The sequence below is a fragment of the Gymnogyps californianus genome, chromosome 28, assembly GCF_018139145.2.
Source record: "Gymnogyps californianus isolate 813 chromosome 28, ASM1813914v2, whole genome shotgun sequence".
Lineage (NCBI taxonomy): Eukaryota > Metazoa > Chordata > Aves > Accipitriformes > Cathartidae > Gymnogyps > Gymnogyps californianus.
The window spans coordinates 1,212,858-1,232,417 of NC_059498.1; the positions used below are offsets into that span (position 1 = coordinate 1,212,858).

Consider the following 19,560-nt stretch of genomic DNA (forward strand, 5'->3'; position numbering starts at 1 on the left):
CAGAGAAGACCTTGGCAGTATGCTATGCACAGTGCATGTAGGCTAGCCCGCAACAGGGACCGCAAGCTCTGAACAGAAGTCTGGCCATACACCTACCTCTGGTGGCCTGAAAACACTTCCCGCTGTGTCCCACAAAGACAGGAAAGATAAAAACTCAGTTTTGGCTCATTAGCTAAGGGATTTATAAAGGAGGGTTGCCTTGTGCTCCGACTGGCAATGAATAGGTAGGCTATATTTACAATTCTGTAAGTAACTAACTGTTACAGTGAGTGATCCCTGACACTCAGGCTAAGGGGCTGCAAAGCAGCTGGTGGGGGAGGAGGTAGAGGAATCGGGAGCAAAGCTGAGCCCAGGAAGAAGGGAGGGGTGGGGGGAAGGTGTGTTTTTAAGATAGGGTTCTATTTCTCATCATCCTACTCTGATTTGATTGGTAACAAATTAAATCGATCTATTTTTCCCTAAATCGAGTCTGTTTTGCCTGTGACCATAACTGGTGAGTGATCCCTCGCTGTCCTTGTCTCGAGTCACGAGCCCTTTTGTTGTGTTTTCTCCTCCCCATCCTGCCGGGGGAGGAGGAGTGAGCGAGCGGCTGCGTGGTGCCTTGTTGCCAGCTGGGCTTAAACCACGACAGTCCTCAATGTCTTCTTTGCTTTAGTTTTTGCCATCAGCGTCTGACGGGCCTTTGTGATGCCTCCCAGGGAATCCCTCATTGTAAGGTAGACCCTTAAAAGTCCACCAAGAGGACACTTAGCTTTTTATCAAATTTTTCCAACAGTTTTCTCTTTCTATGCATGTCTGCCTCAACAAAAAGGAACTTTGGGGTTTCCAGGATGACCTGAGTGCACTTAATGGTTTGTGTTGTTCTATCTGTTATCATTCAATGACTTTGGTTTTGTAGGTACGCTTCCTTCTCTATCAATCAGGTCAGCTTCAATGTCTAAAATTTGATGGTGGGAAACCCAGCAGGGACTCTGAAGTCCCCAACTATCTCACTTGGGAGTTTCTTTCATAGTGTACAAATAAGTATGTGTACATCTATACGTATGTATCTCTATATCCTAACTCCTCAATCCCTGGTGCTTTCAGGAGTGGTGCTTGATTCAGGCTGATGTTCCCAGAGCCTGCTACTTCAACCATTTGTGCCTGAAGGCCTACAGCTCCTGCGTGAGGCAGGCCTTCAGGCTCTATTGTGTTCCCTGGGGGACAGGTTACACGGCCCAGAAGTCAGTGGGAGAACTAGCACAAGTGAACTGCACAGAAGTGAGAGCTATAAACAACTATGGCATGCCAGATGCAGCGTGAGTCATTAAGGTCATCTTTCCACTTGCTGTGTGCACCTTCTGCCTGCAGGTCTGAGTCTCTTCCACAAGCATCTGGAAACTATGGAGAGGCTTCAGCACCCTTAGTGGCAGAGACTGAGAAGTGTGCCAACTATGGTCTTTCCAGAGACGGCGGGAGTGAACAGGCTCCTCCAGAGGCGTGGTCAGTCAAACGAGAGAATCCTCTCACATGGGGGAAAAAAAAGCCCTCTGGAAAGACCGTATCCCAGTACACCCCTCTCTCCCCTGCCCCTCATTGACTGTAAAGGGGGCTCACCACATCACGTTTGGATGCCTACACTGCAGGTGCCTAAGAACAGGGGATGGGTGAGCTTCACACGCACAGCTGTAAGTGCCATGGAAATTCATCTGGTCTGTCTTTTCCTTGCTTGCAGTGGATTTTATCTAATCCTAATGGATTTTATTTAATCCTAATAAACAGAGTGGACTTTTTGAACAGCTGCACTGATATTCCTCTCAATGGCAGTATTTGATTTGGTATGTGGTCCTTCCAAAGCCCAAGCAGCTGTGAGGTAGTTTATAATTTCCCTAGCTGGCCTTGTTGGGACAATCACAATCTAGCCCAATGGAAAGCTACACAGTTTAGCATTCTCACTAAGGTGTCTCATATTCCCACGTGAATGAGAGACCAATTTATAGCATAGATACAGCTGAGCAAAAGGACTGGAGGGAACAGAATGCGTTTTCTTTGGAACTGTATTTAGGGAGAAAATAATAGGTGGCCATTAATATTCATGAAAAGCCTTTGTGTTTTAACGGCAGGGGGGAAAGAAAAGAAGTTATAAATGTGTTTAACGTTACGGATGCTGGCGTTAAAGGGTGGGATGAGTGGGTGAAATGCACCTCCCTTATACTAGGGAGAGATTCCCATCATATAGGTTTAGGTGCCTGCTGTGTAGGTATCTGCAAGCAAGCTAGGTTTCTTGGTTTCCCCTGCAGGCAGAGGAGATCTAACTGATAACTCAGTGAAGTCTAGAGGACTGTTTGGCTCACCTTGTGGTCAGCAATGACTCACTTGTCAAGATGTCCATGAGTCCATGGAACCTCACGCAACTAGCTGTTGTGTTAAAACCTCCATGAGAAGACATCTCCATGGAAGGCAGTACAAATCCTATTAGCTTGTGTCCTTTCACAGGTGACAAGAGATCTATGCAGCAGTCCAGGGTAAAAGTGTCTCACCCTGAAGCAGACAGCAACTTCTGGCCTGAAGGATCATGCCCTGCATGTGCCAGGTTCTCTTCACTGAGCAGAGAGGGTCTCAGGAGACCAGCAGGGCTGTAGGCATCTGCACTACGGAGTTTAACTTCACACAGCTGGAGTTTGAGCTTGACAGTAGAGCTTGACCTTGTACCATAGTAAAACAATGCTCTTCAGTCTTCTGGTTACAGAAAGATTCACTATACCTGGAGAGGAACAGTGAAAATATTAATTGGAGGTGAAGCTGGAAAAACTGAAGTGCCATTTGATAATCAGAATTATGGTGAATGGTCTCGTTGGTGACCTTCAATACTGTGTTGACCTTGGCTGGCTGCCAGGTGCCCACCAAGCCGCTGTATCACTCCCCTTCCTCAGCAGGACGGGGGGAGAAAATAAGGACAGGGAGATCACTCACCAGATACCATCGTGGGTAAAAGAGACTCATCTTGGGAAAATTAATTTAATTTATTGCCAATTAATAACAGAGTAGGATACTGAGAAATAAAAACAAAACTAAAACCACCTTCCCACCACCTCTCTTCTTCCTAGGCTCAACTTCATTCCTCACTCTTTTACCTCCTCCCCCCTGAGCGGCCCAGGGAGAATGGGGAACAGGGGTTGCGGTCAGTTCGTAACAGCCTCTGCCGCTCCTTCCTCCTCATGCTCTTCCCCTGCTCCAGCATGGGGTCCTTCCCACAGGATACAGTCCTTCACAAACTTCTCCAATGTGAGTCCTTCCCACAGGCTGCAGTTCTTCAAGAACTGCTCCAGCATGGGTCCTTTCCCTGGGGCACAGTCCGTCAGGAACGGACTGCTCCAGCATTGGTCCCTGACAGGCCACAGTTCCTGCCAGGAGTCTGCTCCTGCATGGGCTCTCCATTGGCTGCAGCTTTCTTCAAGGCATGTCCGCCTGCTCCAGCATGGGGTCCTCGCTGGTCTGCGGTGTGGATATCTGTTCCACCGTGGTCCTCCATGGACTGCAGGGGGACAACCTGCTCCACCATGGTCTTCTCCATGGGCTGCAGGGGACTCTCTGCACCATCACCTGGAGCACCTCCTCCCCCTCCTTCTTCACTGACCTTGGTGTCTGCAGGGCTGTTTCTCTCACATTTTCTCACTCCTCACAGCTGCTGCGCAGCGTAAACATGTTATCAGGGAGGCACCACTAGCGTTGCTGATTGGCTCTGTTTTGGGCAGCGATTGGTCTGTGTTGGAGCCTTGGCTCTGTCTGACATGGGGGCAGCTCTTGGTCTCTTCTCCCTGCAGCTCTGCAGCTCTCCTCCCTGCACCTCTGCATCTCCCCTCCATCCTCAACCCTTGCCACATAAACCCAATACAAATACAATGCGGGACTTCATAGATCTTAAAGAGTGTAATGCAACCCTATCCCAACAGAAACCTGCGCTCATAGCAGGTCACTAAACTACATCCATAAAGAAGAATGCTATGGATTCCTTTCTCGCTTTGGAAAGTCTTGTTTACAATAAGCAGATGCTTCAAGACTGCCTCATTTGCAAAACCAAGCCATGGTGACAGAATTTATTCTCATGGGAGTCACAGATGTGTCGTCTCTGTAGATTCTACTATTCTTTTCCCTTCCCTGTTTCCTAACGATTTACCCTGTCCAGAAACCCCACGATCCCACACCAAGTGATCCGAGTTGAATGTAAGAAATGCAAAATTCAAAATTAAGACCCCATGGCATCTAGAGTGCTTTCACGCAGGGTGAGGTATCAGTGGAAAGGAGCATAAGTTTCCTGTATGCCATGGGTTATACCCGCAAGCCCCATAATTGTATCCAAAACAGCACTATCTTTAGGCAACTACAGAGAATGCTGAAGTTTAGCCCTAGGGGGTACAGCTGCATTAAACCAGTGCTTAGGTTTCTTAAGGTGTATGTTGATTTCTGACAGCCAAAGGCTTACCCTAGTGGAGATGACTCCCAAGAGAGGGCTTTTCTTGCTCCTTGTGGTCTTGTGGAAGCGGAAGCTTCCCCTGTGCCGCGCTGGAGAAGAAACAGAACATAGGAGCTACTTGGGAAATCTGGCCAGGTGCTGGGATTACCAGGTGATATGGCACATACAGAGTAATGCCACACTTTCACAGGGGCACTTATGGACCCACAACTTCCCTTGGCCATGCAGGAGACTAGTTTCAGTTTCCTTCTCTGCCAGAGAAAGCTAGCGCTGTTTTCCTACCCCCTCCCAAATGAATACTCCAAGGTCATAGCATCCCTTTTCTCTGTGTGCTTGTGGAGATCTCAGTACCCCTCTTGAAACTGTCCTGTTATCATGCCTGGATGAATTTCTCCAGCTGAGAGATGCAGAATACTAATTATCCCATGACTCAGACTCCAAGATGCTTGTGGACACTGTACTGTATGAAATCCTTAGTTCTTGCTGGAAACAAGGAATGAGCATTAGTTTCTCTTCCTTTCCTTTGCCTTCCCCACACCTTCAATAAAAAACATGAGTCTCTTAAAGAAATGAAGTAATTTCTTTATCACTTTCATTCAGTGGATCTCTTTTCTGCTGGAAGGAATGGAAACCATGTAACAAGGGAAAAAAAAGTCACAGCAACACGCCTACTCACTATCGATTTGGGTATGCTTAGCCTGTAAGAATATTTCTTAAGTGAGAGGGGCAACTGAGCTCCTGCAATGAAAGTGAGAACTTCTAACCTGAATACCTGAAGAAGATGTGGGAAGTGGGGTGGTCTTTGGCTGCTCTGTTTTAGAAGGAATGTCTGGTATACATTTCTTACTCCCAAGGAAGAAATGGAAATGGAAATTCCAAATAATTTGCTTCTGAAGCCAAGAATAAGGACAAAATATTCTCAAGTATGAAACATCTCTTTGTTTCTGGTGTTTGCAGTGAGCTAGTAAACCTTACACACTCACCAAAAATGGAAATAACATTTTTAAACTACATATTTATGGACAAGAAAAGATTTATTTCTTCATCAGCTCAGCCATCATTCTGATTAGTACTTCTTTCACATCTTTATTCCTCAGGCTGTAAATCAGGGGGTTTAATGTGGGAATTATGGTTGTGTATATGAGAGCTAGGACTTTCTTAGCGTCTTGAGAGTAATTGGCTTTGGGCTGTAAGTAAATCAAGGTCCCACTTCCACAGTACAATGTTACAACAATAAGGTGTGAGGAACAGGTGGAGAAGGTCTTGTGCCTGCCCTCTGCAGAGGAAATCTTCAGGATGCTGGAGATGATGCAGGCATAGGATACCAGGATGAGACAAAATGGTGCAAAGATGACCAGCACTGTGGCTGTAATGATCTGCTTTTCATATGAAGAGGTGTCGGTGCAGGAGAGCATGATGAGTGGGGGAATATCACAGAAGAAGTAGTTAATCTTCTTGGGTCCGCAAAACGGCAATGTGAACACCCAAGCTGTCTGCACCACAGACACAACATTACCACTGCAGCATGACAGCAGGACCAAGGAATGACAAACTCTGCAGTTCATGATGATTGCATATCTAAGGGGGTTGCATATGGCCACGTAACGGTCATAGGCCATGGCTGCCAAAATGTACCATTCAGTGGCTGCTAAGAAAATCACACAGTAGAGCTGCGTGGCACAGCCCATGTAGGAAATGCTCCTGTCCTCTGACAGGAAGTTTACCAGCATCTTGGGAACAACACTCGATGCTGTGGAAATATCCAGGAAGGACAAGACCTGGAGGAAGAAGTACATGGGCATGCGGAGGGTGGGGTGTACTGTGACCATGAAGATGAGAAGGTTCCCAATGATGGTGATGGTGTAAATCAAGCAGAATGTGAAGAACAGCAAGTGCTGCAGTGCTGGGTGGTTGGACAATCCAGAGAGGACAAATTCAGTCAGCAGAGTGTGGTTTCCTAGTTCTGGTCCTTCTGTTGGCTTCATCTGGGAGGAATCAAATGGACAGACTGTCAGACGGGTAGTCACTGCACCAAGGTCTCGGTGCTTCAGCCAGTTACACAAGTGAGGAGTCTCTTGGGAATCTCTGGAGAGCCACTGGATCGAAGGGTGTGACTCTAGAACTGGCTTAGCTGAACAAAGTAAGAAGGCAATGGCTATGCGTGCTGAAAGCGCATGATGTTAGTGCTCTCTAAGTTTCATAGTTTGGGATAGTGACCAAGCATACACTGTGAGGAGTTGGCATTAAAGGGTTGGCTCCGTTATGGGTGTAGGGTTAATTGCTGAGAACATGTGCTCCCCCCGAATGTCAGGCCTGTGGTCCCAACTGGTTCCATAGGAGCTTTCTGCACTGAAGGGAATGCCCAGCTGACAACCGAAACACCCACAGTCCAAAGAAAGCAAAAGCATTTTGCTACCTTGGGGTGCAGTGGGTCCTGCTCCTCTTAGAAGCACCTGCTTACGCTCTGCCAGGACCTAGTTTTTTCTACTGAGTGGACTGGCAGGGCAGACAGCCTTCCTCCAAGACATCTGACGTTAGCTTTAGAGGAACGCAACCTTAGATGAAAGCCAAGGCAGCTCAGGCTGTGGGAGGCTTTGGCTCATATGCACAGCCTTCCTCAGCTGCCAGTGGGACAGAAAGACTTCAAAGAGCCCAACTACAGGGAAAGCACCCCCAAATGGAGCAAGCAGAAGCTAGGAAGGGAAGACCTAAACCAACTCCTGTCACTGGAGGAAAGCCCAGCTGGCAACTGAAACACCCACAGACCAAAGAAAGCAGCAGCAGACTAAGCCAAAACAAAACTCTGTCTGTAGACAGGCAAAGGAAGAAGGAATAATCAGAGAACACTGTGTTATTTGAAGCTCCAGATTTTGAGAGATAGCTCAATACAACCTGTGCATAACAGAATAGAGAATGACATTAAAAATTCCCTGCAGTTTGTAATGGCACACATTCACACTAGTTTTCTTAACTTGTTAGATCCATGTAGCTGAAGTAGAATCTACCTAATTCTGCTCTTTGATCCCTTGTGAAAGTTTTAGACTATTGCTTTGGTCATTAGCTGTTAATTAAAGTCAATAAAACTCACAGCAGTCATTGTTTTACTGCTAGATTAGCATTTTACTCCCTAATGCAGAACACCTCTCAGAAACAACTCTCACTTTGTGTAATTCTTGTTTAGTGGCTATGAGGACCTTTAAGTTCTGGTCTTAGTTCTTCCTTGGATTTGCTTTATGTATTCACAACAAGCATTTTGAAGTAAGTGTCCTACCTTCAGCAGTTCTGCCATCCAGTGCCTCCAAAATGCATCATGTAAATTTCACTACAAGAATTTCCTTTGTTTTCTTACATTAGGGACAGTGTTGGGCTGATGACTCCTACAGTCAGCTTACACTGCAGATTTTAAATTGTAATTTAAATGCAGATGCTCTCCTGCCACAGCTTGAATAATCTGTGACATTAGCACATGAAATATTCCATGGAACGTCAGGCATGTTTTCTCCGAAGCATCATAAATGGAATTTACTTGCCCTTCACACAGATATCATAAATGCCAGTTGCCAAAGACTAGCCTCACAGAGAAGAAGAAAAGGATTCGTTAAAGTTGTTTCAATTTAGTTGAATTGGATACAACTGAAAAGGTAGAGACCTCAATGCATCTTTTTTTTTTTTAGCCAAGAAGAGAACAGCTGAGCTACCTCTGACACACGACTTACTCCAGGTTTAAGTAGTCTCTTGAAATCCCTGTTTCCCCTATGGGTGGGATTGATTTCAGCTGATTTTAGAAATGTCATAGTTGGTTGTTCAGAACTTAATGCTCCCTCTATGGGCAATGGGAGGTAACAAGCTAATTATATACTTACAGCAGATGAAATGCTATTTTGAATGTCAACTTTCCCTCCATTGTCTGTAAAGTGGGAACAGAGTGACTCCTTCAGACTTAGACATGTCTTAGATGTCTAACACTATGAATTGTGCATCCTGAGCCAGCTGATGATCAATTGTTAACCAAAAAGGTCTGAAAAATAGCTGAAAGCATCAAGGGATGTGTGATTCAAAGGACAGAATTAGTCTGATCTAGCCTACTGCCTGTGTCTAATTGGACTGATTGCCTTTAGGGGCAGTGCTGTCTCTTGTAGCAGAGGTTTCATTCAATTCTAGCTACTCACATTTGAATCTTCAGTCTTAACTGACTACTTGTTAACTTTGAATCTTTCATCCCCTTCCCTTCCCTTCCCTTCCCTTCCCTTCCCTTCCCTCATTTCCTTTTTCCCCCTCCTTTTTCCCTTTCCTTCCTTCTTTCCTTGCTTCCTTCCTTTCTTTCATACAACAACAAAAAATCAATACAATTACTGGACATTTCCTATCAATTACAGTAGGAAAACAAACAAAAATCAGATTTGATTGGAATTACTGGAATTAAATTTGTACTTAGTACCAACCTAAAAAAAGTTCTGAGTAGCTATTCCATAGTTATGTTTCACTTAAATTTAGTCAATCTCTCTTTTCCAGATGAGAAGCAAATTCTGTGAAATTAAAAGATTTGGTCATTGAGTACAAAAACTTCTTTTCTTCCCCATTTGAATTGCTTTCATTTCACTTTTCTTGCCTTTGTACCTTATTTTCACAGTTAAAAGATCTGGTTTTCCATTTTTGGCTTTGATTATTTCACATGATCTTTCCCGTCTATTTCCATGAAGAAGATATCAGTTTCAACCAATCGTTGATGGTCCCTTTGGAACAGACTGACAACAAGAAATGTTTAAACACCTCAATTTTTGCTGTCTTAAGGCAAGGTTTCCTCTGAAATGTCCCCCGCTTGCGATGCATGTTCTTTCTCAGTAATTCAGTCGCTAAGGAAGACCAGCCAAAATTTGTTATTCTCTAAGTACACTAAATGCAGTTTCTTCAGCACATGAGTACATGCTTCAGTTGTGCTTTTACATATTTTAGAAACACACAATCAACATTATCATCAATACTGACATCCCATACCTAGAAGACAGAAGAGATCAGAAGGCTATTAGTTTAACACTATTTAGTTTAGACATTTTACTCAGTGTTCAGTATCTGCTTGTCTACGTAGAATAGAAGACAATGACTGCTTTTATCACAGTTATTTTGCCATCTCAGTGTTTTTATGTTCCACACGGCAGTTCAAAACACGGGCAGCCTCTCTCCATAGTTTCCAGATGCTTGCGGAAGAGACTCAGACCTACAGGCAGAAGGTGCACACAGCAAGTGGAAAGATGACTGTCGTGGTTTAACCCCAGCCGGCAGCTAAGCACCACGCAGCCGCTCGCTCACTGCCCCCCCACCCCTGGGATGGGGGAGAGAATCAGGAAAAAAAAAACTCGTGAGTTGAGATAAAGACAGTTTAATAGGACAGAAAGGAATGAAAAACAATGATAATGATAATAATAATAATATGACAATAGCAATACTAAAAGAATTAAACTATACAAAGTAAGTGGTGCACAATGCAATTGCTCACCACTCGTTGACCGATGCCCAGTTAGTTCCCGAGCCGCGATCCCCCCTCCCAGTTAACTCCCCCCAGTTTATATACTGGGCATGATGTCATATGGTATGGAATAGCTCTTTGGCCAGTTTGGGTCAGCTGTCCTGATGGTGTCCCCTCCCAGCTTCTTGTGCCCCTCCAGCCTTCTTGCTGGCTGGGCACGAGAAGCTGAAAAATCCTTGACTTAGTATAAACACTACTTAGCAACAACTAAAAACATCAGTGTGTTATCAACATTCTTCTCCTACTAAATCCAAAACACAGCACTATACCAGCTACTAGGAAGAAAATTAACTCTGTCCTAGCCGAAACCAGGACAATGACCTTAATGACTCACGCTGCATCTGGCATGCCATAGTTGTTTATAGCTCTCACTTCTGTGCAGTTCACTTGTGCTAGTTCTCCCACTGACTTCTGGGCCGTGTAACCTGTCCCCCAGGGAACACAATAGAGCCTGAAGGCCTGCCTCACGCAGGAGCTGTAGGCCTTCAGGCACAAATGGTTGAAGTAGCAGGCTCTGGGAACATCAGCCTGAATCAAGCACCACTCCTGAAAGCACCAGGGATTGAGGAGTTAGGATATAGAGATACATACGTATAGATGTACACATACTTATTTGTACACTATGAAAGAAACTCCCAAGTGAGATAGTTGGGGACTTCAGAGTCCCTGCTGGGTTTCCCACCATCAAATTTTAGACATTGAAGCTGACCTGATTGATAGAGAAGGAAGCGTACCTACAAAACCAAAGTCATTGAATGATAACAGATAGAACAACACAAACCATTAAGTGCACTCAGGTCATCCTGGAAACCCCAAAGTTCCTTTTTGTTGAGGCAGACATGCATAGAAAGAGAAAACTGTTGGAAAAATTTGATAAAAAGCTAAGTGTCCTCTTGGTGGACTTTTAAGGGTCTACCTTACAATGAGGGATTCCCTGGGAGGCATCACAAAGGCCCGTCAGACGCTGATGGCAAAAACTAAAGCAAAGAAGACATTGAGGACTGTCGTGGTTTAAGCCCAGCTGGCAACAAGGCACCACGCAGCCGCTCGCTCACTCCTCCTCCCCCGGCAGGATGGGGAGGAGAAAACACAACAAAAGGGCTCGTGACTCGAGACAAGGACAGCGAGGGATCACTCACCAGTTATGGTCACAGGCAAAACAGACTCGATTTAGGGAAAAATAGATCGATTTAATTTGTTACCAATCAAATCAGAGTAGGATGATGAGAAATAGAACCCTATCTTAAAAACACACCTTCCCCCCACCCCTCCCTTCTTCCTGGGCTCAGCTTTGCTCCCGATTCCTCTACCTCCTCCCCCACCAGCTGCTTTGCAGCCCCTTAGCCTGAGTGTCAGGGATCACTCACTGTAACAGTTAGTTACTTACAGAATTGTAAATATAGCCTACCTATTCATTGCCAGTCGGAGCACAAGGCAACCCTCCTTTATAAATCCCTTAGCTAATGAGCCAAAACTGAGTTTTTATCTTTCCTGTCTTTGTGGGACACAGCGGGAAGTGTTTTCAGGCCACCAGAGGTAGGTGTATGGCCAGACTTCTGTTCAGAGCTTGCGGTCCCTGTTGCGGGCTAGCCTACATGCACTGTGCATAGCATACTGCCAAGGTCTTCTCTGAGCCACTAATGATGCTGAGATAAAACGGTCCAAATTCACAATGAGGCACGCGCACAGATCATGATATTTGTAAATTCAGTCTCTTACCTGACAGAAAATAAAATACAGGAACATGGACGTGCAAGCATATGAATTTTGTTATTGGGTACCTTGCCAGCAGTTGCTGGTATACCAGGATTTCTACTACGAACAAAGAATCATACCTTTAGTCTTTTAGTAATTTAGCAACTCTCAGTTTCATCAAATAGGGGCTATCTCCCCAGGAATTCCTCTGACGAGGTGGTCCCCCAGAATTCAGAAGATTATCCAAGTACAGGTTAAAGAAACTGACAGCAAGAATGGCTGACTAAAGATAGAAGTCTCTGAGAGCACTAGAGAGAGAGAAGAGGGGGGGTGTGGAGAGAGGCAGCATGCTTCACTTTCTCATATGAGTAAAGCAAGGAGAATTATAACTGTCCTTATGTTTGGTGGTGAGTGAAGTCCAAATCCTTGGTGTCAGCTTTGGACCTGCTGACTTTTATTCCTTTCTTTTTTTCTTTTTCCTACTTTTGCTCTGCGCAGACCCCAGACTTACACAAGAAACTTATGTTGATTCTTACGGCTTCACTAAGGGCAAGTCGTGCTTGACTAATCTAGTGGCCTTCTACGATGGAGTGACTGCATCAGTGGAAAAGGGGAGTGCTACCAATGTCATCTACCTGGACTTCTTGTAAGACCTTTGGTACAGTCCCCCACCACATTCTTGCCGCTGTGTTGGAGAGGTATGGGTTTGATGGTTGGACTGTTAGGTGGATAAGGAATTCGCTCGATGGCCACATCCAAAGAGTTACAGTCAATGGCTCAATGTCCAGGTGGAAACCAGTAATGAGTGGTATCCCTCAAGGGTCCGTACTGGGACCAATACTATTTAATATCTTCATCAGCAACATAGGCAGTGGGATTGAGTGCACCCTCAGCAAGTTTGCAGATGACACCCAGCTGAGTGGTGCAGCTGATTCGCTAGAGGGAAGGGATGCCATCCAGAGGGACCTTGACAGGCTGGAGCAGTGGGTTCATGTGAACCTCATGATGTTCAAGAAGACCAAGTGCAAGGTCCTGCACCTGGGTTGGGGCAACCACCAGAATCAGCGCAGACTGGGAATGAATGGATTGAAAGCAGCCCTGTGGAAAAGGACTTAGGGATACTGGTGGACGAGAAATTGGACATGAGCCGGTAATGTGTGCTCACAGCCCAGAAAGCCAATCGTATCCTGGGCTGCTTCAAAAGAAGCGTGGCCAGCAGGTTGAGGGAGGTGTTTCTCCCCCTCTACTCCGCTCTCGTGCAACCTCATCTGGAGTACTGTGTCCAGCTTTGAGGTCCCCAGTAAAAGAAGGACGTAGATCCGTTAGAGTGGGTCCAGAAGAGGGCCACAAAAATGATCTGAGGGGTGGAACACCTCTCCTATGAAGAAAGGCTGAGAGAGGTGGGGTTGTTCAGCCTGGAGAAGAGAAGGCTCTGGGGAGACCTTCTTGCATCCATTCAGTATATAAAGGGGGCTTATAAGAAAGGTGGAGAAAGACTTTTTACCAGGGAACTGTAGTGACAGGACAAGGGGCAACGGTTTTAAACTGAAAGAGGGTAGATTTAAATTGGACATAAGGAAGAAATTTTTTACGATGAGGGTGGTGAGACACTGGAACAGGTTGCCCAGAGATGTTGTGGATGCCCCATCCCTGGAAGTGTTCAAGGTCAGGTTGGATGGAGCTTTGAGCAACCTGACCTAGGCTCTTTTCAGTGGTGCCCAGTGAGAGGACAACAGGCAGTGGGCACAAACTGAAACACGGGAGGTTCTATCTGAACATCTGGAAACACTTTTTTTACTGTGAGGGTGACTGAGCACCAGAACAGGTTCTCCAGGGAGTTCGTGGAGTCTCCCTCCTCAGAGGTATTCAAAAGCCATCTGGACACTGTCCTGGGCAACTGGCTCTAGGTGGTCCTGCTTGAGCAGGGCAGTTGGACCAAATGACCTCCAGAGGTCCCTTCCAACCTCAATCGTTCTGTGACTCTGTGTGATTCTGCGATTCTGTGAATCAGGCAATTTGTCTGCCCATTTATCACAGAATCACAGAATCATTTAGGTTGGAAAAGACCCTTAAGATCATCGACTCCAACCGTAAACCTAACACTACCAAGTCCATCACTAAACCGTGTCCCTAAGCACCACATCTACACGTCTTTTAAATCCCTCCGGGGATGGTGACTCAATCACCGACACCCACCTCGCTACAACCTCCTTTCAGGCAGTTGTAGAGAGCGATAAGGTCTCCCTTGAGCCTCCTTTTCTCCAGGCTAAACAACCTCAGTTCCTTCAGCTGCTCCTCGTAAGACTTGTTCTCTAGACCCTTCACCAGCTTTGTTGCCCTTCTCTGGACATGCTCCAGCACCTCAATGTCTTTCTTGTAGTGAGGGGCCCAAAACTGAACACAGTATTCAAGGTGCGGCCTCACCAGTGCCGAGTACAAAGGGACGATCACTTCCCTAGTCCTGCTGGCCACACTGTTTCTGATACAAGCCAGGATACTATTGGCCTTCTTGGCCACCTGGGCACAATGCCAGCTCAGATTTAGGCAGCTGTCGACCAACACCCCCAGCTCCTTTTCCGCCAGGCAGCTTTCCAGCCACTCTTCCCCAAGCCTGTAGCGTTGCATGGGGTTGTTGTGACCCAAGTGCAGGACCCAGCACTTTGCCTTGTTGAATCTCGTACAGCTGGCCTCGGCCCATCAATCCAGCCTGTCCAGAACCCTCTGTAGAGCCTTCCTACCCTCCAGCAGATCAACACTCCCGCCCAGCTTGGTGTCATCTGCAAACCTACTGAGGATGTACTCGATCCCCTCATCCAGAGCAATGATAAAGATATTAAACAGAACTGGCCCCAATACTGAGCCCTGGGGAACACCACTTGTGACCGGCTGCCAAATGGATTTAACTCCATTCACCACAACTCTTTGGGCCTGTTTCTTACTCAGCAAAGAGTACGCCTGTCCACGCCATGAGCAGCCAGTTTCCCCAGGAGAGTGCTGTGGGAAACGGTGTCAAAGGCTTTACTAAAGTCCAGGTAAACAACATCCACAGCCTTTCCCTCATCCACTAAGTGGGTCACCTTGTCATAGAAGGAGATGACCAGGTTAGTCAAGCAGGACTTGCCTTTCATAAACCCATGCTGACTGGGCCTGATCACCTGCTTATCCTGTACGTGCCGTGTGATGGCACTCAAGATGATCTGCTCCATAGCCTTCCCTGGCACTGAGGGCAGACTGACAGGCCTGTAGTTCCTCGGATCCTCCTTCTGGCCCTTCTTGTAGATGGGCATCACATTTGCTAACCTCCAGTCAACTGGGACCTCCCCGGTTAGCCAGGACTCCTGATAAATGATTTACACATACATCTTAAGATGAAACCAGCTGAATCTTTCAAATGCCCTTTGTTTTACCTCTAAAAATGAAGATTTTCATGAGTTTTGATGAGACGTGCAGTTGAGATATGGAAATGTAGACACGAAACATGAGATTAAGTATGGTCACCAAAAGTGCCTGGTTAAAGGTGCCTCGCAAAAACACTTCAGGTTTTAACTCTGGCTAGAAAGGATCAGGGCCAGCCACATGAAATATTTCAAAGCGTAGGGAAAATGCAGAGTGCAACAAGCGTCAACGCCTTGAATGAATTACCCAGAGCATCTCAAGTAGTGCTCGGCAAAGATATTTAGGGTCTCCTGAAGTGCCCACATGCTATTTTCGATGAAGGCCTGAAGAAGTGAAAATCTCAGTCATGCAAATAAGAGGGACACTTCCTTTCTCCTTCAAAGTTTCCTTTTAATCAGTTTCCTCATAGCTCCTTTAATGTCCTTGTTTTTCATGCTGTAGATAGCAGGGCTTATCATTGGAGGCAACACAGAATAGAGCACAGCTATTACAGGTGCCAAGGCTGATGAGAAGGTGGAGATGGGCTTCATGTAAGCAGTACTACCCATACAACTAAACAAAGAGGCCACAGTGAGGTGGGGGAGGCAGGTGGAGGAGGCTTTATGTTGGCCTTCCTCAGAAGGGATTCTCAACACTGCCAGTGAAATCTGAACATAGGAGGCCAATAGAGACATAAAGCAGATGGAAAATAAGCAGAGGCTAAAGACCACAGCCCCAAACTCATGGACATACTTGTCAGAGCAGGACATGCAGAAAAGCTGGGAGACATCACAGAAGAACTGATTGACATTGCACCGGCAGAAGGTTAACTGGAAAGTGATGCCAGTGTACATTGTGGAATACAAAGCACAGTAGCCCACACACTGACTGCCATCTGAAGACAAGCTCTCTTATTCATTTTTGTTTCACAGTGCAGGGGGTTGCCTACGGTAACATAGCGGTCATACACCATGACAGTGAGGATAGCAAAGTCAGCTGGAGTGAAGAAAAGAAAGAAAAATACTTGGGCAACATATCCAGAGTAAGAAATAGACCTTGTGTTTAGGGTGGAGTTGGCCATGGATTTGAGGACCAGGACAGAGATGGAACCAAGGTCAGAGATGGAGGGGTTCATCGGGAAGAAGTACATGGGGCTGTGGAGCTGGTGGTCAAGCACTACAACTGTTATGATGAGAAGGCTCCCAGTCAGGGCAGCCAGGTAAAAAAGGAGAAGCACCAGAGAATGAAATATTTGCAATTCACAACTATCAGAGAATCCCAGGAGAAGGAATTGGGTCCCCATGCTGTGGTTAGACATTTCTTGTTATGTTCTCACTGAATCTGGCTTGCGCAGTTAAAGAACATTGGTCAGAATTACACACAAAGAAGAAAGGATCCAAGTTTCCTAATTGGCCACATCACATCTGTAAAATTCCCTTTCAGTGGTACAGAACAAAACCTGTTTTTCTGAAAAGTTTCAGAAAAAAAAGTTTCTAAGCAGTGGAAGAAGTATAATTCACTTTCCTTTGGTTCTTCTGTTGAGTGAAGAAACATTCTGAGGAAAGAAGTGTTTGCCCGTGAAGAGAATGTGGGGAAACTGAGGTAATGAGAGGCAAGTCAGGTGAGATTTTCTAATTTTTTTTAATCTAGGTATAAATGTCTGTCCTCTTGGTAACTACCTGTGAATCTCACCTGAGTTGTCTTTACAGACAATCTGAACGGATACTTCTAAGGTTGGAGTCACCTTTGAATACAGATGTCTTGTCTAGGTCTAGACATGTTTATTCCTCCATATTGGCAACAAGTGGAAGGTACTAGATAGGCTCAGCTCTCAGGTATAAGCATTTAGGATCATTTTAGGCAAAAGAGCAGCCTCCCTGGCCTTCCTCTTCCACTTCTGATGGTGTAGGTCTCCCACAAGTCCTGTGTCATATCTTCAAACCTATACATGTATCTGGGATACTCTATGGCTTCTTTCATGGCATTGGACGCCTACTGACAGGCAACCAAATGAAGTGAAACTTCACCAACTGTTTTTAGGTCTACTGTGCAGATACACAAATTAGGTGAGGTGAATCCCACTGTTTCTTCTCTTTCACTCTGTACCCTAAGACATATAGACATGCATAAATACATTCATACACAGGCAGGCAGCCACATGAGGCAAATCCCTCCTGGTGTGTCTCAGGCTGGAAGTTCTGCAGGGATCATAGTCTGACAGATTCTCCAAATTAAAAAAAAAAAAAAAAAAAAAAAAGAGGACTTAAAATCATAGAATAAATTAGGTTGAAAGAGGCATCCAGAGGTCATCTGGTCCAACTTCCTGCTCATAACAGGGTCAACTGTCAAGTTAGATCCAACTTCAACTTCAAACTTAAATGAAGTTGCTTAGGGTCATGCCCAGCTGAATTTTCAGTATCTCCAGAGGCAGAGATTCCTCAACCACTCTGGAAAACCTCTTGCAATGTTTGGGCACCCTCATTTCTCATAAGATTATTCCCCTCCCCCCCCCCCCCCCCCCCCCCCCCCCCAGTATCTAATCATAATTTTCCTTTTTTACTTTCTCAAAGGAAATTAAAGTGTGTCTGAAATGACTGCATATTCATTGCTGGGTACAGCAAACATCATAGCCCTCTTTTGATGCTCTTGTTGTTGGTGTCAATAGATAAATTTCTAAGAAAGTCAATATTAACACCAATTCTTAAGGCCAAGCTGGATACATTGTACTCTCCTGAACTAAAACAATTGGGTGGGATTCATGCCTGGGCCTCTATTCTTCTCCCCTAACTACGAGGCAGGATTCATAGGGCCTGTTTGGGACATCTGACCAAAGCCTAGATGAAACATGCTTTTTAATGGCATACTTGAAGATGAGTTGAGCTGTGTATAGCAGCACGGGACCGTCTCCCTTAAACATACATGCCTCTGGGTGTTTTCTCTTGAAGGAACTGTCCAGTTTAAAGAGGCTGAAATTAAGACACAGTCATGTTGCAAGGTGCCAGAGGGTCTACTTCTGTCTTTCTTTTTTTTCTTTTTAAGCACGTCACTGAGGGTGTGCGCTGCAGGATTGGAGGGGCACTGTGAAGGAACATTTCAAAATGCAGGGACTGCTGGGGCACTGATGGAAACGTACTCAGTGTGGTGTCCATACTGTCTCTCTGATGAATGGAAAGAGGTGGCTGAGTTCAGGAGGGAGCCCAGGATCAAATTCATCCATTCATCCATTCAAGCACTGAACACAGTTTATATCCAGAAGCAGACCACCAAGCTCTCAATATTCAGCAGAAGTCTCAGCGATGCTTCGAAAGAATCCTGAGAGTTTTTCAAGGCACATTTTTAATAATCAACACGGGAGAAGAAAATTCCTGAAAAGCAACACTGATGAAACCTGGCTTAATGAAATGCTGCAAGGTAAGGAAAAGAAAATTTCACTGTTCCAGAAGCAAATCAGGATTTGACCATGTCTGTTACTCCACAGTCATGCGCATGGACATCAGGCTACCCCGCAGCTGCTCCTCTGACAAGATTGTGCACAAGCTACCTAGTGCACTTTGGTGACTCCAGCTCTCGACCTAAATAGTCTGTCCTCTGGTGAACAAGGAGGTCTCGGTGTCCCTCAAGAAAATGGGACCCTGTCTTTGGATGTAGGCTTCCAGAGGTCACCCATAGCAGCACCCGTTCCAGGTCTGGAGCTTTGGCATTCACTTTTCCTCAGGTGTATTACTCCGAGCAAGCTCAGTAACGTCTAGAATAAAGACCCAAGATGCCCATCTCTTCTTCCAAGGTTTCCTCACTGGTCCAAAACTGGCTTCCTGCCTGTATCCTCTTGGACCCGATGAGGCCCGCTGGAAAAGGAAAAGTCAGGGGAGGGTGTCAGGAAGGCAGGCTGAAGTGCCTGTGTGGGTGCACTTTGGCTGCAGGAATGGGATGGCTCCCTGCCCAGCAGCCACTTTCGCTTCTGGTGGGAGGGGCTTCCCTCAGGGGAACACGGGAGATTTCCCCCACCTTCCCCCCCCCCCTCCCCGCCGCCTCCAACCCCCCCGCGGGCAGGCACTACTGGGCAGCACCCCCTCCCCTCCCCACTCCGTGCGGCACTGCTACAGTTCGCTCCCCAGGACGCCCCTGCCACACACAAGAGGCCTTTCCCAGGCAGCATCCCCAGCTCGGAGCCCCCAGGACGGGGCCAGCCCACAGCATGTTCTCTATTAGTGCCCCTCCCCTCCCTCCGGCCTGGCTCCCCAGTCCGGGCCCAAAAAGCACCCTCCATGCGGGTTCCCCATCGCTCCTGCTTTCCTCACGGCTCCACTGACCTCCCCGAGCTGCCCAGAGGCCTGGAGCACCCGTACACCCAGTGCCTCCCACCCACCCCAGCAGGCAGGGCTGGCAGCATCTCCGGTGCCCCTAGCTCATCCCAGCAGGCGGGGCTGGCAGCACCCCTGGTTCCCAACCGTATATCCCAGAGTGCACATTTGGCAGCATTCCTTTTCCTGGAATCCGCCCAGGCACTGCGGCA

General features: G+C 46.4%; 1 protein-coding gene across 1 annotated transcript; it reads right to left on the reverse strand.

Annotated features, from left to right (window-relative positions):
- Positions 1-5,487: 5,487 nt before the first annotated feature.
- Positions 5,488-6,438, reverse strand: LOC127026520 (olfactory receptor 10A7-like). The gene has a single exon (XM_050911823.1). It carries the CDS (start codon positions 6,436-6,438, stop codon positions 5,488-5,490), a length of 951 nt encoding a protein of 316 aa, XP_050767780.1.
- Positions 6,439-19,560: the final 13,122 nt, after the last annotated feature.

What these genes read in the sequence shown, in the direction of transcription:
- LOC127026520 (XM_050911823.1), bottom strand. Translation starts at nt 6,438, where the DNA reads ATGAAGCCAACAGAAGGACCAGAACTAGGAAACCACACTCTGCTGACT.